We start from the raw sequence: 21,874 nt of genomic DNA, 5'->3' as shown, positions 1-21,874 counted from the left end.
AATCTTTCCTCAGGTTAAAATCTGACAGACACCCACATTTGCAATTTCCCCTGTGTGGCATGCCATCCTTTTAACACATTCCCCGTGGTACACGAACACTGAGCTCCATGCAAAATTCTCCCACTCACTGTGAGTGAGCATCTGCATTTCTAGAAGATTATGCTGTTACCATCTATTTTACTTCTGATTCAAATTCTCCTCACTGGATTTCAACATTTTTAAAGACTTATTTTTACTTCTTTTGAGACATTCTAAACTCACTTCTTTTCAATACTGTCAACCAGTCTTTTTCACTAGTACATTACAAATTCGGGTACCATTATTAGCTTCAATTTTAGAGGTAGAAATGTGGACAGAAAAAAGCAATGGCCTAAAATCCTTTATTAGCCAATGACACGGGCAAAAAAGAAAGACAGGACACCCAAAATCTCACTCAACTGCTCGATCTGCTAGGCAAGAGAACTGAAACTGTATTATCCTGGATCTGCCTCAGACACAGCATTATCTGCTGCTATAGTCTCATGTTCTTTCAAGCCTTCCAATTAACTCAAGGAAATCGGATCATGCTGAGCTTCCTTTGTCCTTTTCACCTCTTGTGAAAGTCAGGGGTTACCATCGTTTTGCACCTGTTATAATTAGCTTTAATGTTGTAACCTGGGATGAAAAAAAAATAGTGTTCTCTTAATAAAAGACTTAGTGGATCATGGAGTGGTCTTATATTTTCCACAACTGGTAGCCAAGTTTATTATTTCCAAATCCTCCTACACTGTACCTAACCTGCTTGAGTACTTTATACATTACTACAGAAAAACAAATTTAAACTATGGAACAAGCTCAGGATTCACCGAGGCAGTCCAGGCCAGGAGATATTAATATGCCTGACCACAGAACTTCAGGAATTCCTAGTGCCCCTGCCCTGGGAGCAGGTAAATAAGACTGGGATTTGGCACTGGAAGAGAATTTTTTTTGTTTTAACACATATCTCTCAGGGTAGAGATAATCTGCATAGATCAGTGATGAGCATATAGATGTTAACAGCTAAATGTTTTTGGAATGATGCAGTATCATTGACTTGAGGCACGTGGTTATGGGTTTTTGAAGATAATGGAATTTTTAAAAAACCACACATTCAAGGACTTTTCTGCACTTTGATCTTTGTCCTGTAGCCATGTAAGCCAGGATACAGTGGTTCATGTCTTTATCAAGCCAAGACTTCGAGCTTTCATCTCATCTTTTCACCAAACCTACATCTGACAACCATCAAGAGAGGTGCTACCCATCTACCACCAAATGAACCAGGCAAAACTGGACATTTCTTCACCATGTAGAAATAGCTCACTACCACTTTATACAGCTTTTGGCTACCGCCCTTCACCCAACACTGGAGGCCAGAAAAGCAGCAGATATTTGTCTTTGGCATTGGGAGGGACGTTTGTTAACAATCCTACCCAGCGTGAGAGCTTTGGTGCAACTTCTGGCAGCCAGATGTGGTTTTAGGTCTGACCGAAGCCTCCTCCAGGCCTAGGTCACCCTTTGACATGATAATTTCACCTGCCAGAATCTTCTTCCATGGTCCAAATTCTGCAGAGGTTGGATACCGCAGACAGAGAGCGCCCCCTCCAACCAAAGCAAGGACAAGGCCACGCATCACCACGGAAAGAGAGCGGTGCCACTTCTGCAGCACCTGGTCTGATGGTGCCAGGCCTCACTCCTCTACAAAACCAGAACATCTTCATCAAAGTGACATCTACATTATTAGAAACAACCTCAGATTCATTTTAAATGAGTGACAATTTTCAAACGCAGGTCTTTCACCAAAGCTTCGTCTTGCAGGTTTTGAGGGCACCCTTAACACAGCATTGGAGTATTGAAGTTTCTCTCTAAGCTGTAGCACAGCTTGCAAAAAGACATTTGATCTTTAAATCAGACATTAAGTGATGGAATACCATTACTCCTATTGATATTGTTTCATGTATAAGACGACAAAGTTTAGCCTTGACATATATTGCTGTATTTCACAGGTCATGCTGGAAGAGACTGGATTGCTGCTTGGGAGTCGTGTCTCCGGCATGATTCAGAAGAAATTACAAGACAAAGAAAAGGACAATTATGAAACAGCCTGTTCACATTTCCACCTAACTTATTTCAGGGAGCATCAGGAAGTAAAAGGGCCTAATCATCCTCCTTCAAAAACCTATTTCCTCTCTGGTGAATCTGTAGATGATCTCTAGGCTCCTTTGGTCCCAGGACCCAAAACAGACCATTTCAGCTGAAGCAAATTCTTGTGATGAGTTCCATGAGTTAATTACATTTCCATTAGTAAAGAAGTCTAACACTTCAATTTCTTTACTGATGCTTTTTGAATCTCGCCAAAATAGATAGGGAAATATGATTTCCTCTGTCTTTATCTATCTCACCCTTATGAGACTTTCCTCCTAATTTTGACTCTCTCAGCCTTTTCATTTCTCCTTAAATGGATGTTTCTTCAGCCCTTTAATCATTTTCACAGCCCTCCTCCAAAACTCACATGCCTAAACTGTACTCAAGGATGCTGGTTAGGATGTTTTAGATGGGGAACTAAGCCAAAAAGACAGTTCAATCTTCTAGTCTTCATTTTTTCATCTTTTTTTTTCTTTTTTTTTTTAACTAGAAAATAAATTGAGAGCTTAAATTTAAGTTCTTTTAAGTGGAGAACTGAGCTACATCCAACTAAGTATTTCTGGTTACCAGTTTAGTTTGAGAGCTCTTCAGCACAGGGACATTCTGTAGCTGAAAAAGTCTTAGTCTCCTCCAAGGAGTTAATTTCTGTCCTTCACTCCTTTATCTCTACATCACCCCATGGATCACCAACATGCTTCTAAATCCTCAGTCCGACAGAGGGTCCCTTTTGCAGACTATCACAGGGAATTCTTACATGTTTAATGAGGCAAAGCAGGGGAGTCAACTTTAGCCTCTCTCCAGAAATATCCATAAGGAACAACCTTTACAGCATCTGCAAACAGATTTATGGTATAAGGATGACATGCTGAGAGCAGCCCTCTCCTCTTCGGAGAGCCCCAGGTACAACTTCTATTCCCAGTGAACCACAGCACTGCTCCGATCTCTACTTCTGATGTTTTCCTTGCTTAAATCTTACACAGCCCAACATGAACAGACTTGAACTGAGCCAACGGCTAAACCCATTATTGGCTAAAACCTGGAGTTTAACTTAGGAGTGACCTGAACTTCTTGCTCCAGAGGGATGCTTTTAAAAGTCTACAGCTGATCACAAGAACCACCTACACACACACCCCCACCCTGTAGCCAGCTCTTGAAACCAAGACATCACCAGCACTTATAGAATAAGAATTTCCACTGGAGAAACCTGACCTGTTCCTCAATATTCCACCCTGAGTCCACTGAAGAAATAAGTTTGTTTCATTTATTAATCGAAACAATGAAAGGTGGTTTTCCTGACCACCAGCACATAGGAAGAAGAAGGAGAGAGAAGGAGACACAAAGCCTTATATTTATCATCAGCCATTGATTTAGCTCATGCTGACCATGCGAGCAAGGAAAGATTTCTCATTTGTAGCTGAAGAGCACTGTTTAAGTGGCCATGCTCCTTTGTGAAGATCAGGCATCTTTCCAAATCCTGTAGCTCACACTACAGGTTTGACATGCGCCAAACATAGGAAGTGGGGTTTCTTTCTCAGCCTTGGCATTGAAGAGCATCTCCAGGTACTCAAGTGCTGAGCCTAGACCTTGTGTTACCTATAAAGAGACCTGGAGCCACTCATCCTCCTGGTTCCAGCTTCCAGCACAGAAGCCCTGGCCAGAACATCCCATACATCTTGTTAGTGGTTCAGCAAGAACAACATGGAAGATGAGTTTTCCACCTCCACTAAGTTTCCCTCATGTTTTCAGAGAGCCCTGAGAAAGGCAGCGGTCCCAAAGCACCTTAAACCTTTGGGTTAAGTTGTGGATGCAAGGATGCGTGTGCAAATGTGATGCGCGTGCAAATGTGATGTGCTTGCTCCTGGCATTCAGTATTAGATTACAATTAAAACTAGGCTGATTTGCTAAATCCTCATTCTTTTCAACAATCACAGCCCAGCTCTTATCATCTCATATGAGCAGGCACTTTGCCGCTTGGGAACCAGGACACAGCAGCAAAAGCACCATTTGAGAAACAAGAGCCTGAGAAATCCTGAACACTCCTCCTCACCTCATCATGAGACAGCACTCAACATCACACGGAGGACTTGGGTGGCTTTTTGTTTTTAAACAGAGAAGCATTAAGAAATAGAACATTAGAGCACTTCATAGCTGCAATTTTATTTGTTGTTTCAGGTTTTGTATTCCTAGTATTCATACCCAGCTATAATACCACCTAGGTATGCAATGATTTCCATCTATAGAGAAGAGCAAGCAGTCAAGCAGATGTCCACACTACATGATTGCCAGAGCAAGGTCAGATATTAGGAGCAGATCACAATGTTCAGAGTCCTCTTCCCACTTGCAGTCTCCACAATTGCCTTCACATGGTACAGCTGGTCCACTTGTAAGAGACAATATTTCCCTGCCACCAGCCTCCCTTTGAGAGCCATAAAAAGCCGAAAATGCTGTCTGGACTTTGGACTAGTGATCCTGCCTGGATTTATTGAGAAAGCACACCGCCCTTTCACCTGCGATGGCCACTTTTACTTTACAGCTGCCCAACTTCAAGGCCAGGGAGACATAAGCACCCTCAGAGGGTATCCGACACTCTCCTCTTTGTGGACAAAAAGCTTTGAAGCAGCACAAACAGGCACGAAACATAGTAAGCAGCACACGATGGAAATCTGAGGAAACGTTTCTGTTTTCTCTCTCTTTGGAGAAAAGTTATTTGTCCGTGCCTCAACTTTCTGCCTTCTTGTTGTGCAGCACCATCATTTATCAGTTCACAGACCAGCTATTCAATACCTTGCAGTCACTTCTAATAAAGCAAGAGAGAAGCGCGTCAATCTCATTACCTATTTGCCCTTGAGAAGTGCTCTGACCTGAAAGGTTCCATTTGCCACAACCAGAGCTGCGCTTCAAGGGTGACTTCTGCCGGGGAATGGCTGTCCCCACCTGCGGGTCCCCTGAGAGCCTGCAACCATCTGCAGCCTTCCTCCAAGCACAGCCCGGAGTCCTCCTCTGCTCAGGAGAATCTCCTGCTAATTTACCAGCCAGCTACACAATTACACATCCACCTGCTTAACCCAACCTGCCTCTACCCACCCCCACCAAAATCAATGTGCAAAAGCCGCTAGAACTCACCAAAAAAAGACACGAGCCCTAATTAACACTCCAACAGGCTCAGCACGGCCTGGGACCCCTTTTGCTCCGTGAAACAAGCCCAGAGGGAAAGCAAGCTCCAGTGTCAAGGAACCTGCTGCTCCACTGAGCAAAACTGGCTATAAAAATGCATAAAAGGAAATAGGAACATTTGCCAAGGTGGGTTTAGAGCCCACAAATCCTTCCTCCCTGCTGAGCATCTTCTCCTTCGAAGGAAACTGCTTCTGCAGCTCCTCAAGAGCCCAGATGACAAAAGGACAGAAAACAGAACAACTCCAAACTACTTTAGACTGTTCAAACTGAGACCTCACATGCCCTTTTCCCTCCCAGTTACTAATCGCTCATTTTCTCTGCCTCAAAAAAAAAAAAAAGGTTACTTTTCTCCCTCCATTACTGCCCCCATACACCAGCCAGATTGCCATTTAATACCTTGCATTCAGGAAAACAGGTAAATTCCCTTTGCCTTGACCAATTTTTTAATCTAATTTCAGAAGGTACCCTTAGCTTTTCTGAGCCGGCAAGTATCCATCCATCATTAGAGCATAAAAAAATTGAAAACAAGGATCAGCTCCATTAAAATCTGTAGAGGCTTCACTCTTAGCATGACTCACGCACAGTGCTAACAGCAATCAGCCTTAGTCCATCACCACCCGGACTGTGTAACCATGCAAAGAGGCTTACTCGTTTTCCTTGTGATAACTAATCAAGATGAAGCTCGTCCCTCTTAAAGTATCCATTTTCCCAACTCCTCTTGCTGCTCAGCTTTGCTTTCTAGCACACAAGTGCCAAAAGTTCCATATCGGAAAAGCAGAGAGAAATCTGCATTTCCCTGCTCCTATCCTCTTCATTCCCCGAGTGTCTAGATCTAAAGCTTATAAACAAAGCACTGAGCATACTGTCTAAAGTGATGCTGGAAGGGCATCCAAGGGGTTTTATTTCATTTTAATTTTGCTTTTCGTACTATTACATTCTGTGGTTATTTGTGGGTGGGAAGATTGAGGTGTTTTGAGGAGTACACAAGAGCCAGCCACATTGGATCCCATAATTCAGACATCTTAGTCCAAAGGCTTTTGAATGTACGGGAACACGCATATGGAGAAAAAAAGAGAGACTGCAGTCATTTCTGTGTATTTGACAGCTTCCAGAATCCCAGCCCTCAACCAGACATTCACTTCTCAAATACTTTCACGGCTACATCACACCCCGCACCCTGTCTAGGAGGTACGTCCACCTTGAACTGAAAGATCGGAGGTCCATAGCCTGCTGCACAGACCAGGCTCGATGGTTTTTATGCCTCCCTCTTTGACAACCATCACTGCAACCAAGGCTGCCGCTGCTCCTCATACGCTGCACCAGGAATAGCATCTCAGGCTGCCCACATACTAAGACGATCCCGGTAACTGTAAAGCTAACATCAAGGATGAACAGGTCTTTATTATGCTACTAAATGAGTTACCTTCTAAATTATTAGCATCACCCGGAGCTAGGAGCACATTTCTCAGTCCTCCAGACAATCAAGATAATTCGAGCTTTTTTAATTTGTTCCCGACAGCCTGAGACATCAGTAACAGCACAAGAGACTTTGTGCACATCATTTGGCAGCTCCAGGCCTGGCACACGCTGTCTCTGCCAATCCCACCCAGAGGTCCAGGCAGTTGATCCAACTGGCTCAAGAACCTACCAGGACTCTTCGAGAGTGTTCAATCCAGGGTGACTGAAAGCCAAAAAAATTAACTCTGCTCATAAAGGACAGAGCATGATACTTTCAAGTGCTCCATTTATTTTTACCAGTCTTTAGCAACTCTTGGCATTGAATAAACACTGCACAAGGTTGTGGTCACTGCATCCAAGAGGATACGATAGAACTAGGAAAGGACCAAGCAACAGTACAGGTCAGTGGTGCACAGACAAGCTCTCAGGTAAAGGAAGTTTGGGCAGGATAAATCTCTGACCAGGGAAATACTGGAGACTCATAAAATTGTAGGCATGCAGCAAAAAAAAAGAATTATTATTGTCCAGACCTTACTATACAAAATCTAGAAAGCACCAATGGAAATCTCAGGTAGCTAGTGATAAAAAAGGGATAAGCAGCACCTTGTGGTATGTAATTAAACCATGAGACCCATTACGCAGGATATGATGAAGCCAAAAGTACAAACAGGCTCCAAAGCACAGCCAAGGAGAACTATTCCCTTGGACCATATAGTTTAAAAGCCATCAGACACATGTTTTCCTCAAAAATCCCTAGACATCAGAATTCTGGGAATCAGGAAGGTAAGGATCATTTCATCCATGCCTTGCTCTCCATTATTCCCCTTCACAGTTCCAGCTAGAGAGGGCGTTTGTAGTTTAGGCCAGTCCAGCGGTTCTTCAGGCTACTGCACTCAGGACACCAGGAGAAATAAATCTTTCCATGAACTCCAGCAGGAACAGATCTCAACCCTCGAGGTCTTGAATCCAGGCTCATAGCTCCATCCACTGTCATCCGAGGGGTTTGGATGTTGGGACGACTTTGTTCCCAAGACGTCTGTGGCTTTCTGAGGTTTCCACCCCAAGACAGTTTACAGCAATAGAGTAAAATGTCCCTTTGTTCCTCCCTTAGGAAAAGTGCATTAAGATCATATAGTCCCAGGCTAGTTGATAAATTGCATTTCTGTGTGATTTAGAGCTGCTAATGGGTGATGTCATCACGGGAGCAAATGCGATCCCATAAAAACGTGAAAATAAAATGAGCATGAGCTATAAAAATGTGTGTCTCTCCACAACAGCAACAGGCACATCACAGCAGGGCAGCTTTCCTCAATTCTCATCTACAACTGGAGCAGTTTACAAGAAATAACTAAAAAAAATTACAGAGGAAACAAAATCTTTCAAGGAGCAGCAATCCATTATTTTCCTAGGACTTTATTAACAGCAAATCCTTGAAAGCAAATGAGAAAAAGGCACCACAGCATTGCTGTGGCAAGGAACTGAGGGAGTGTTTTCTAGAACAAACCAAGCCATTTTGGTCCCCTATCTGTTAGATTCCAGCTTAGCTCAATAGGATATCGATCCTGGCTGCATGTAACACAGCCCTGATTTATTTTCTGATTAACAAGTTCTACTGTCTCCTTTTGACAAACAAAATGTCCATCATTGCAGGCAATTTAAAAAAAAAAAACCAACATATTTATCAATAATCCCAGTGTACAGGCATTGAGTAGCAAAACAACAGAGTTGGAAAAAACAGGTGGAAAGGGTTACTGCATGATCACTTCAATATTTACATAAGGGTAAGTTCAATAAATGCAGAGCCTTCCCCCACAGCCTCCTCCGAAACACACCCAGACACTGGCTGCCCTTCTTCCTATGGAAACAGCTAACGAGAGCAAAGCTGCTCTTTGCTTTCCTGGGTTTTAGCTAAAAGCTGAAAATCAGATCAGATTTTCTGACATTCACCTTAATAAGAACATGCACTCAACAGGATTAGCAGGTATACAACTCTGTGCGTGGTATCATGAAACGCATTTTCATGATCTTTCATGCTCACACAGGAAAAAAAAAAATAGAAATCCCTCTATAATATTGAAGATCAATGTGAAACCAAGCTTAGGAACTGAACACTGATCGCTGCCTGGGAAATATGAAGTAACATTTTCAAGTAGAAATCTTGCACATATGGCAAAAGAAAGCTTTTGATAGAGTAGTAAAATGATATTTCAAAAACTGATGTCATACCTATCTATTAGAACACATTAAGTACAAGCTTAGCACTGCCCTTTTTTATTATTCTCTAATAAATTACAGGACCTCCTTGATCATTTTTTTTGAAATGCACAGATCTGAGACTACCTTCCACAGAAACAAAAATTAAGGTCCTACTTTTGTCATCACCTCCCAGCCCCTCTCTGGAGAACAAGCCAGATTTTTCAGCAGTAAATGCTTTTCCTCGGCAACCTGCCTTTAAAATCTCAATGCAGAAATGCCAGGGTGATGTTCCCAATAAACAGCCTTGCTCAGGATTCCCCATGTTAGCCGAGTTAGGACAGGCAATGGGCAGATGAAAGGGTTTCTGGCCAGCAAAGGGAGCCCAAGGAAGAGGAGCTCCTGCTTTCTAGCACAGACCCACAGCAACACAGAAAACATAATAAGGAGCCAAGAAATTCAGAGCAAAACACAACAGGCTACAGAGAAACCACTAAATCAGACCCCTGTGTGAAGCTGCAGATCCTTCAATGTTATTTCTCTGCTATAGGTCCCTCCACCTCATTATTTGGTTCGGAAATACAGCCCCAAATTCAGGAAAGCACTAACCAAGTACATGAGTAACCCCGTTATTCTCAGTAGAGCTCCCCAGACACCAAAAACCGGGCACGAGCTCAAGCGCCTGGCCGAATCCAGCCCTCGAATTACAGAATTAGAGGTCTGTGGGTTTCCCCAGCGGAGAGGACTCTTGGACTGGATGTCGATGGGTTTACGCTTTGCCTCCCCTGCATCGCCTGCCTGGTGGGAAGCCCATGTACAAGACAATTTCAATGCAGCCCAGCCAGCATCACCATTGGAAACCAGCAGCTTTGACGTTAACGGGATTGTACTTCAAAAGAATACGCATGTTTGCAGATGGCAACAGGGTTCCTTATTACAGCTGTCTAATCAAGCCGATATTCCAGAATTATGCTCAGAGATCAAAGAGCACTGAAAACAGCGCTCACAATAAAACCGGCACCAGAAAGACGCCAGGATCACGCCTAAAGCGTCGCAGATTGGGTTGCGATTCCACGAGCACGAGATGCGGACACAGTGTCTCAGCTACTGCTGCAAAACTCTGAACATCTCGGTCACGGCTAGGCAGCTTTTAAAAAAAAAAAATTCTATTTTGATTTTTGGCCTGTGTTTATGACAAAAACAAATCTAAAACATGCCTAAACAAATAGCAATATGGCTGTAATTCAGGAAAGCTTTTATGTATAATCTTAAGTAGAGAAACGCTGGAGTCAGCTGAATTAAAACTTGTACTTGAATGCTTTGCTGAAGGATAAATTAAACCACACGCCCAAGTCCTTTCCAGAATCAAGGCCTTGATTTTATATCTATATATTTATTTTTTTTAAAACACACAAAAGGCCATAGTGCTAACTAGGAATCAGAACATACCATCAGTGTGAATAATTGTAGCATCTGTGCTAATTCCTTTTTCATCCTGGTGCCCCCTCCCCTTCCAAGTATGTAAATCTGATTCTCCTTGTAGCTCCAGTGATGTTTCTATTGATTAAATACCCAGCCCCAGCAGCAGGAGAATCAAGCCCTGAATATTTATTTTCTTCCTCTCCATACATAAAGAATTCCCTTTGGCCTCTCAATTGCTATATCACATGGTACACCAAATGCAAATAGGATTACAGTGATAATGTACCTAATGAATACATTTGTATACGTACGCAAGCATTTTCCTAACAGCATCCTACTCTACACCACTAACCAGAGCAAAGAATATAGGTGTTCGTCACACAGTAGTAGAGAAGGTGTACGAAATGAGTGCATATTTATAACAAGAGCCAGACTGCAGTCTTCTGGGGGAAAAACTAACTGAAATCCTTCCAAGATGAAGGCTGCAAGATCAGTACCTCACGTGGGCCTTTGGAACATTTCAGTTGGAGCTTTAAAGCACAATTTGTAGGACTTAATATTTGCATTTCATAACCCACTAGCATTACATTCATCTGTATAAACAGAGATAGAAACTGTATAACAAAAATACTGTAAGCATTTCCAATAGATAAATTAGTGATATCATTTCAAACGTACAAAACACACAGGTAGCATTGTCAGTTCCGTCCTTTATAAGACATGCACCCCCTTTGAATTGCTTTTGGAAAAGTTATTTTCTAGCAAAACCAAATTCATTCCTGCAGAAGTTTCACTGATTTTAGAGTTGTAATAGCTTAAAAATAGGATAAATCTCATTTGTTAGCCCACTCCATGTTGACTTTTAAAGTCATCCTGTAATGTCAGAAGGATAGATTGTTTAAATCAGGTTCAAGTACCTAGTGGCAATTAGAACCTGCAAAGTCTGAGAAATGTCGGTAAGCATCTGGATAAGACATATGCCAGTATATACACCAATAAATATCCTGAAAACCTCTTTTTAGTTGGTTCAAACAACACTTTGAAAGTGACTCATTCAGCACAATAGCCATTATTCAAAGACAGTAAGGTCAGAAATGTGGGGGGTTTTAGTACTATTTCGCTCAAATTGCTCCCACCCCAGCCCGCAGTTAAAAAACAACACAAAGCAAAGCAAGTGTCCCCTTTATGGCAAGAGGTCACTTACCCTGTGAGGACCACGACAAAATCCATCACGTTCCAACCATTTCGGAGGTAAGAGCCTTTATGAAAAACAAACCCCAGAGCAATGATTTTTATACCGGCTTCAAAACAAAATATTCCAATAAAGTACGGCTCAGTGTCATCCTGAAAAAGAATAAAAATCAAAGGTATTAAGGAGATACATGCGCTTCCACACTGACAGCAAGAGTCATAAACAACTACACGCACCAATTTCCCACCCTTTCCAGCTCTCTGGACAGAGCTGAGACCAAAAGGTTTAAGTTTATTGGAACTAAGTGCAAAGAAGAATTTCATTATTATTTCCTCGAAGGTAAATTTGTTTGGGGTTTTGGTTTTTGTTTGTTTTTATTTTGCGTGCGTTTTATTTCGTGGTTTTGGTTTTGTTTTCTTTTTCCCCACACTAGAATATTCCGTTTGCCCTCATTCTCATCGTTTCACCCCACACTTTCCACCTTTACTCAATATTCTAGAGGGAATTTTAATACTGAAATTTTGCTCTAAGGGTATATATAAACTTGAGAGCATATATTTCCACAGTTATTGACACGGAAAAAGCATGTGATTTCCAATTCATCCAGGAAACTGAAACAAGGGAGTATCTTGGGAAGTAACAGCACAGCAACCTTGCAAACACTGGCAGGAAATTATTTCTTTCTCATTTATTCCACCAGTTCTTCCTTCACTCTTTCTCCACTGTTTCCACAGCTGCAGTTTCATTTATTTTCCTTTCACTGTGTATCTGATTCAGGAATAAAGACCCATTCCCTTCAATTAACAGCAGAAGCAGTAAGGTTTGTGTCTCAGGCTCACAGTATACTATGGGATCACAGCTTTGCGTCCTAGCTCACTAGAGAGAAAAATCAAGCTTAGTCTCCAAAGTTTTACTAATTTTTTTTTTGTCTGTGGCACCAGATCTCTCAGTATTATACTTTATTGATAAGAGTTTCAACACAAATTCAGTGCCAAATGGAAGCATTCACATTTGGAAGATGTGGGCAAGAAATGGGAACAAAGCAAGAGGTGAAAGCAATGAGCATTAGTTTCAAGAACATGTTAATTAGCTTTGGCACCTGTAGCCAATTTTCAAATGTGCCTTAGATCCATGGTTTCAGCTGAAGTCAATGGAAGTCAAGCAGTGCTACCCAAAAGGGAAAAAAAATGCCCAAATTCAGAGATTAGAAACCTTTGTTCCAGTGACTTCAGCATTTCTGACCAAAGAATTTATTTGCTGTTTGACACATAATTGTTTACATTTTGCAATTCTACTAATGACAGAAGGTGATTTTACTTCTCTAATGCAGAAAGAACATAAATGTCAAGTCTTGTGGCCACAGAACAAGGAAAGAAGCAGTTTGGGTACAGTAATTCATTTTACAAACATGGCAACTCTTGCTCAACTGACCCAGCCCTGGCACACAGACCTGTGTTTTAGGCACGGTACCTGTTACAGAAAGTCAGGTTTCCAGACCAATATGAGAGCACACCCTTCCCAAAGAGGCTTACACACTTCAACATCAATGTATACCCAACCCAGCAAGTCAACCACAAAGCACTAGTCACTGAAGATGCCTCCAAGCTGTTGGAAACTACTGCTTCTGGGCAGGCTTTCCCACCAGTGGCTGAATTAAAGTTGTGTTTCTGACAAAACCACCTCGTAACCCTACACACCTCAGTGAACCCAGCTCCTCCATACACTTTGTCTTTCATCCTATGTAATATCTACACTCCCCCTCACCTCTCCCAACCTCACAGCCTCAGTAACTCCACCTCTCTTTCCTCTACAGCTGGGCAAGATGACCAGTCACCTGTGGATCACACACACACACTGAGTGGCCAGACAGCAAAACAGAGCAAGTGGCCCTTTTGCTGAATAGAAGAAAAAAAAAAAAAAAAAAAGAAGAAAATAGAAAACAACACACCAAAATCACACCTACAACCCAAAACTAGCTTCTCCTTCAGCCAAGACGCTGCTTCCATGAACAGCAGCAGCTCCAAGCCCTCTGCCCCTTTCCAGAGCCTTACTGACACTGCTCAGAAAACAGAGAAGTTATCAGTACCAGGCTGAGAAACTCCAGCTCCCCATCTCAGTGCTGTTTATCCACAGAGAAAAAGGAATAATGCAAGGCCATCAGTCCTTCTATGACCTTCAACAGAAATCCTACAATAAGAGTTTTCTTCCAGCAGTTTGTCCACAGCAAGAGCTCAAGGAACTCCAGGATTTCAACCCAGTACAGAAAACAGGGAAAAAAGAACAGAAGGGTCAGAAATCATCATGTGTGATTTGAGGAGAAATTACCTTACTGCTCCTCTGCTTTCCCTTATGCACACAGGAGCCTTCTAACAGCCTAGTCTGCCTGCCCCTCAACCTTACAACACCTTCTAGTTCAACAAGTATAAAAAAATATTTGCAAACAAAGGCCTCCAAGCTCTTCCCATATTTCTATCCCACAACTACTAGCATGCCTCTAAAAATAACTCTTCTAACATTAAAAAAAAATACCTTTACCCACATACACTCCTCCTCGCTTCGTGGAAGCCTTATATCTACTCTGCTACCCCACGTTTGCTCAATCTAGGTCAGGTGCCTTGCGATTACAGCTGCCAGCCTTAAAGAGCCAGGCTTCAGGTACTCAAGGGTTTGATAGAAAATGCTCTTCCCAAAGCTAAGACTACACAGAGGTCTTAGGAAGTGGGTCAAAGAAGCTCTTGTCAGCTTCTAAGGAAGCAGGAAGGCTCACAGATGGGCTTGAGTATTTATTACAAAGGAAAACTGTTATCTATAGGGTTGGCAGTGAGTAGCTGGGGAAATAAAAGGGGATAGAAAGAGGATCTTTTCTAAAGCCTATCTAAATGTACAGTAATTTAGCCTAGGAATCAGGGCAGTAACAACAAGAGGATGAAAAATAAAGGTTATGCCCCGTTAGGTCATGGTGCCTGCTGCTGAAAAAAGGGATTTGCATGACCATCTGATGGAAGGAGCTGGCAGGCAAGGACATGGGTGATACACACTGAAATGGCACTGCTGTCACCTCCCAAATCCTGCTGCCAGGGCATCCTGCAGCCCCCTTCAGACTGTGCTGCTCCTTGGGTTCAAGAGTGGGAAAGCAGGTGACAATGAGTATCAGTGTGTGTGTTTGGAAGGATGGTGGAGAATCTGGGCAGCAGCCAGAGCTGTGCCAGCAGGTTGTCCGCTGTGGACACAGCAAAGCTTGAGACTGGGCCAAACACACATTTAATCAATATGTTTCAGATCAGAAACAACTTCTGAGTCTGGAAAGTCATTACTGTTCTCAGTCTAAGTCCTAGTGTCTTTCCTTGGCCTTTGGATGTGACAGCCTTGATAGGTTTGGATGTGTAAGGCTTTGTTCATGCAAAGGTTAATATGAACAGCCCACATATGATCGCACAAAGCGCCTGAGGATAGGATAAAGAATTAAATCCATTAGTGAAATGCAAGAGCTGTCATGCTGAATATCTGAGAAAACAGTTATATTTTGTCCTCACATCAAAACCACCCAGGGGAGCCAAACACTCAGAGCCCGACAGCGGCACACAGATGATCATCCTACAGACCCGCTTGTGTCTTCAAACCAGGTGTGCCCCGGGGTGGGGCAGAAAATAGATTTTCTGTCCCCCGAGTTCTGATATCGTCTCTGTCAGGCTGGGACAAATCCACGGTCTACTGAAGCTTCTCATGAAAAAGTGAGAAATTAGGAAGGAGACAGGGAGAGAATGAGTGTGTCTCAGCCTGGACAGCCAAGAGCATCATGAGCAAGGCATCCACCCGCAAGGCCATTCAGGGCTCAGAAGTGAAGTTCACATTCCCACATTTGGAGTTCTCACTGCAAGGCTCTGGGTCACTCAGTACAACTCCCTCAGCATCTTTTCAGTTGGCATCACTCCAGTGTGTACAAAAAATGCAATATTTATTAGGACAGAGAGAGGCTGGCTCTACAATCTGTCAGCTAAGGCACTCAGCTGAGATGGACAGTAGCAAGTTTGTAGCATCTCTGTTCCAGTGGATAGTTACTAACGTGAAGTAAACACTCCCAGCAGTCAAAGCATGAGAGACCCTCAGCCCAAAGCAGGCAAGAACCTAGGGGGTAGGTCATTCTCCTGCTAGGGCAAGAATGATCTTATTTGTTTTGTCTGGAGAGCAAGGAATTGAAGCCAATGCTCCAGTTCACCACTAAATGCTTCGACCACCGGACTGGTGCTTTTGGCCAGAATTTCCATCCTAGAGCCAAGTAATGCCTTTCTGTGCAAAAAACTACATATAGAAAATGGACAGAGAAAGGTTACTTATAACGCAACCATTCCGATTCTTGAAATATTGCATATACTGAGACATCACTTGCTCTTCCCATGTGCTTAATTAACTCTGCTTGACAAGTAAAATGAGTGCAGAAAACAGCCAAGAGAGATCGCGCTGCAGGTTCATATCTTGGGTCTCTGGGGAGACATGTAGAGTAAAACTTTGATCAGAAGAGAAAAATCATGAAAACGTTTGTATGGACTCCTCCCTCAGGCAATCTTAAGATTTTTGTCTCTGTATCGTGGCACAAAGTATTCGGGCAGATTTGGTTTTCCTTCCACAAGATTTTAATGAACCCAAGAGAAGAAAAGATATATCCAAAAATCATTAACAAAAAAAAGGCCAATTTCATTCCTCCAAAGACAGTAATAAAGCACCTGCTGTTCTGCATGGACTTATAATTTGGCTCAACAAACCTGTAAATGTAAATGTATGGGAATGTTCAGCCATTCTGGTTTAGCACAGATTTGTAACATTTTCAATGAAACAACTTACAGTTTGTGGAAGCAGCAGGAGCATTCTAAGGAGATTTCACTTTGAAAACCAGAAAACAGTTTTTCATATTCACAATGCTTACTCTTTCCAGCTTATATTGAACACAGAAAATATTTCATGACTTGTAAAGATTCTCAGTGTTATTCTATGATAAATGCCTTTATACTTCAGAGTTACAAATGTGCTGTAGTTAAAATGGCTTCAGAATATCTGGATCAAAGACAATACTGCACAGTGGTGCTTAGGGCAAAACAACAGGGGTTAATTCTTCCTTCACCACCAAGGCAGTGCCAACAAGGTGGAGACCACGCGTGCATTTAAGTCATTCAGTTGTCTTACACAATTCGGAGGTAATACCAGTGCCCCCCTTTGGAATGATTTGGGCAGGAACTGAAGGTAGAGAAACATAGAAACAATGTGCTAACCTTACTTACTGCTGCTTAAATTTTATTGTATCACCCAAAGGTTACCAAGCCAGAACATCCACAAGACTAGTTTTCCCCTTCACTAGTCCACATGTTCCCCAAATTGATCATTACTCTGGATCTGAATCTGTGCTTTGCTTAAAAACCCAGACTTGCCTTGCTCGCTAATCCCAAAACATACAAAGGCATGCTTAATATCAGGAGGATCAACACACATGCATTTTCTACTCTTAGTAGTTCAAGAGGAAAGAGACTAAGCGAACACAATGTAAGTGGACAGCCAGCATCAGCGGATACATTTCCAAGCAGTATCAACTTGCAGACTCTGAAGCTCTTTCTAGATCTACCACTTACACACTTTTTCTTGTTTCTGAAGAATGAGATTGTGAGAGCTGCCCACTGGTATGGTCCAGCCTCGGGAACTGTTGCAATCAGTGTTCAGAGGCTCTAACTTCTGGCAGCAAGCCTAATATTGTCTTTGCATAATTTAATATGTACATGTAAAACACATATGTATCCATATTTATTTATCCTTTGAACATGCACCAGGATTAATGCATTTAGGCATGAAAGATGTTCCAGATCATTAACAGCAGGAGCAAAATCGAACCAAATATTACCCATTTCTCCTACAGTGATGATAAATGGAAGAATGATTTTGAAGCTCTTCTTATATTTTCTTTTGAAATAAGGTAATTGGGCTCATTACCATAAAGCCTGTGGGTAAATTATTTTCCTCTCTAAGTTGGTTTCTTTTCTTAAAAGGGAATGGTAATCATCTAAATTAAAAGTTTGCTTTCTAGGGTCCTTGGTATACGCTGTAGCAGGAAGATAGCTGAAAGACATACGATCCTAAAAGGTTCTACCTTTTAGGTTCTACCACTTCCTGGGAAAATATCACAGAAGGTCATTTGATTCTACAGATAATTCTGAACATTTGGCAGTCCCTTCCTATCTTGGTTTACAGACAACCTAAGTTTGCTGCTCTTTTGATCATAATGTGAGGTCCATCTCTTCTGCAATTAGGCAGGGCTGGCTAGAGTGATGAAGCATTCTTGTGAAGATGGGATCAGGAGGTTAGAGTTATACTTGTTATCACTGACTTATTTTTCCTGATTGTAAGGTCAATATCCATTTGTTTACACATGGATCTTCAAAACAAGATACAATCCCTCGCAACACTGGGTGGTTGACTGCTTTTTGTATCAGACCAGAAACAAAAAAAGTAAACAAATGAATACAACTCACCAATCTCTCTGACATAGGTGTCTTGTCTCCATCCGGCAAATGTTGTTCCAGAGCCAGCACAATACAATTGGCTATGATTGTAGCTAAAATCATGTATTCAAATGGAGTGGGGACCAGAAGTTAAAGAAGAAACCAGTCAACACAAGGAGAACCTCATTCAAATCCTGTTTCTACCTCAACAGTTACATCAGTTGAGCATTCTAGGATCTCTCATCTTTTTTGAAGACATTTAGTCTCCTTGACTTCCTCAGGTCTTTCTGGGGTATATTTGGAAGAAAAGTAGGAAACTGTCTCTCTTCTTTGCGTGAGTTAGTGATTTAGAATCTGAGCTCCTCAAGGAATTTGGAAGCAAGAAAGCAAAAGGTCTAAAGGAAACAAAAGCTATCAATAATTATTACTTTTAAATGAGATTGATAAGCTAAAGTGCCCCAAAATAGATTACACATCTGAATGCCATCTGCCGATTTGTTCTTCAGAAATTCTGTCGTTTAACTTGAGTGCATAGTGTAAATAAGCGATGGGCTGGAAAAGTTTGATTTAGAGCATCTATGCAGGTCCAAAACATGAATTACTGCTAGATTGCAATGCCCGCTCCTGGTGAGAATCAAACCGTCAGTGCCCTATCGGGATGTAGGAGGGAAGCAATCTCACGGGAAAGAAGGCAAACCCAACACTAGGTACCCCCTCACCTTGTGCCACCATCTCTAGCCCTGAGCAAAGCTCCTGCACTCCCAGGGCAGAGCCGCGGGTAGCAGCAGGGGCCCAAGGGCGGTGGAGAGCTCGGCGGAAAGCTCGGCGGAAAGCTCGGCTCAGCACCGCAGGGAGCTCCGCTCAGCACCCTGGACAGCTCGGCTCAGCACCGTGGACAGCGCCCTGCCCCGCCTGGGCCGATCAGCTGGTGGCTCTGCCGAACCCACAGACCTGCAGCGATGTGGGGTCCCCTGTCCCCACACTTCACAAGAAAGACGCAGACAAGTGGCCCAAGAGACAGGCGAGGGATAGACTGCATCTAGCCTTGCAGGAAACGCCATGCGCTGCCTGCCACCAGGGCTTTGGAGCTTGTTTATTCAGACTTGAATGCAGGGAAGAAGAAATGGATGAGGAAGTACAGTAATCCCTGCGATTTTGTAATATGGACAGAAAGATAAATACATCTGCATGTTCAGGGGAAGGGAGGTGCATTCGCTCTACTGATGTATTTTTTTCCTGTTAGCCCCTAAAGAAGCAAAAACTGGGGAAGCCTGATAGGGAGCTGGCCTCTGTGGCAATTGAAAGTGTTGCTAGGAGGCTGGGAAGAGGCCTTGTTGCTGTTAGCTGAAGATTAATAGGTGTGTGATATCAAATGAAAAGAAAATAACCAGCTCCCTTGAGATCACCAGTGTAATGCACTCCTGTACACACACACACGCACACAAACACTGTATCTACTCCCTGGTAACCTCAAATAGTCTGCTTCCCTTTTCTCACAGCTTACAACCCCACTGTGTGCATCATTACAATCAAACCCCCCTTCTGAGGAAGATCGCTGCAGCTCACTTGGCCTGGGAGCTGGTTCTGAGACAGAAAGCATCTGCCCCTTTCCAATATAGCAGATGATCCTTCTCTCCACTTACTGTCTCCCTCTGCCACAAAGCTTTTCTGGTTTATTTTTATTTTAGTACAGCCTAAGCCTAGGCTACGCATCTAATCAAAGTGACAAGATTCATGTTGATTCTAATGGATTCGGGGGGTGATGTACTAAAAAGCTAGTGGCAAAGATTGTATTGATGGGATTTCACAAGGTACCTCGGCTATCAAAGTCCCTACTACCAATGCAGCTTTAATGCTAAGGTGTCACCATTTTTATCCCATGTTCTATTCAGAGTGAGAAAGAAGAGTTGAAAGGTTCTAAGGTGGAAATAAGAATCAGGATTCATTAGCATGAACCTCACAGAACCCTTTGTATTTGACTTATATTGTAGGAAATGTAAATCTATGCAACTGTACATCTCACACCTGAACAGACACCAAAATGCACTATGTCTTACACACCCCTGGCATAGTCAAAAGCACACTCTGCTGTTCCCACAGAAGCAATTTCCTATGATACTCAGCTACACGGCCATACATTATGTCAGACACACGCATCCATGTCACACACACCCATTACACACCCAGGATCACACATGTACATCTACATTAGCACCACACACTCATTCTTAGCTGCCTGGGTTCTCTTTCCCTCAGTCTCCTCCTCCACCTCCCCACCATCCCCACGGTGCCCACACACCCTCCCTGAAAGGATATGGCCATTCTGTTATTCTCTTGGCGTATTTCCGTATAACATTATCTTCACTGAAGATGAAGAGGGATCTGTTGACTGTGAAGCAGTTCTGTTTGACAGGGATGGGATTGTAGAGAGCCATAGTCCTAGCCCTCTGAGCCATCGACTGCTTATACATCCTTTGGCCGGCCTGGGGGCCACCTTGCCGGCTGCTCCCTCTTCCAGCCCCGGCCGGCCCTGCACCTCCATAGCGGGTCGGCAGATCATCCCCAAACCGAGCCATTCTCTCAGTGCACGGAGCCGGGCGCTACAATCCAAACTGGCAGCCGAGGCGAGAGGAAGACGCATCACAGCGTGCAGCACTTCTCCCTCCGGGGGCTTCAGTTGCGGGATCGGGATTGATAGCAGCCAAATATACAGATTAAAAATTTAAAAAAAATAATTATAATAATTAAAAAAATCTCTTTCCCTTCCTCCACCCCCTTCTCTTCCTCGCCGGGGGTCGGAGGAAGGCGCCGGGGCTCCGCTCACCTCCCCGCACAGGTGCCGGCTCTCCGGCTGGACCTCATGGCCGGGGCGGCGGGGGTTGTGGCCGGCGGGGCGGGCGCGGTCCCTTCCGCGGTGTCCGGCGGGGCTCTGGGCTGGGAAGGGGCTGCGCTGCTGCCGTGTGCCCGCCGCGGGAGCGCTCCGCCGTGCCCAGCCCAGCCCGGCCCGGCCCCGCCGCATGTGATGCCCGGAGCCAATCGGCCGCGGCGGCTCCGCCCGCTCCAGTCACCGGCACCGGGAGGCGGGCGGGGAGGGAGGGAAGGATGGAGCCGGCCCAGCCCGGCCGCCACCGCCCAAGCCCGATAAATACGGCAGAATCGCGGCCACTCCCTGGGGAAGGAGGGACGGGCCCCCCTCCCCGGTCCGCACGCTGCGCAGGGCTCCGCGGGCGCGCAAAGCCCCGGCCGGGGGTGCCGCCGTCTGGGGGGGACGGGTGAGGCGGCCCCCGCGCCTGCGCGCCGCTGCCCAGATGTGCGCTGCCCAGCTGCTGCACCCATGGGTGCCCCCAGCCGCGGCCGAGGGCTCCCACAGCGCCTGGCATCGGAGCTCCCGCCCCCCCGGGCTGTGCCATCAGGAGCCCCAGGGAAGGATGGGGGCAATGCGGGGGGTGAAACAGTGTGAAATGGGGGCACCAGGTGGGGACTGGGGGCAGACTCTGTGACCACGAGGCCAGCAGATGCAGGTGGAGGGGGGAATGCACATCTCAGCACACACAGAGAAGGTGGAGCAGGGCTGTGTGTACACGGGCTGGGTTCAAACAGAGAGCTGCACCCTTCTGGACAATTTACTTTGTTTCTCCTTGGTTTGAATGACTCCTGCAGAGCACTGGTTACCTTTAATCCTGTTTATTCCAACAGCCTCTGTTGCTTCCATCCACCACAAGTCAGAAAGCTGACTCTCTCTTGTTCCAGTCACTGCAGTAGCTGGTGAGGATATGCTTCTCCATTTAGGCTA

At 44.1% G+C, this 21,874-nt stretch overlaps 1 protein-coding gene across 1 annotated transcript in view; it reads right to left on the bottom strand.

Moving 5' to 3' along the window:
- Positions 1–20,657, bottom strand: part of CACNA1B (calcium voltage-gated channel subunit alpha1 B) — a 284,101-nt gene extending 263,444 nt beyond the window's left edge. Inside the window, exons 1-3 of the mRNA XM_065648624.1 lie at positions 20,398–20,657; positions 18,112–18,217; positions 11,612–11,751 (exon numbers count right to left, since the gene is read on the bottom strand). Coding sequence (XP_065504696.1) covers positions 11,612–11,751; positions 18,112–18,217; positions 20,398–20,657 — 506 coding nt within the window. The remainder of the gene's footprint in view (positions 1–11,611; positions 11,752–18,111; positions 18,218–20,397) is intronic.
- Between the last annotated feature and the right edge of the window lie 1,217 nt (positions 20,658–21,874).

The sequence above is a fragment of the Caloenas nicobarica genome, chromosome 19 (assembly GCF_036013445.1).
Source record: "Caloenas nicobarica isolate bCalNic1 chromosome 19, bCalNic1.hap1, whole genome shotgun sequence".
In the NCBI taxonomy this organism is placed as follows: Eukaryota; Metazoa; Chordata; class Aves; order Columbiformes; family Columbidae; genus Caloenas; species Caloenas nicobarica.
This window is presented reverse-complemented; position numbering and strand designations above follow the sequence as displayed.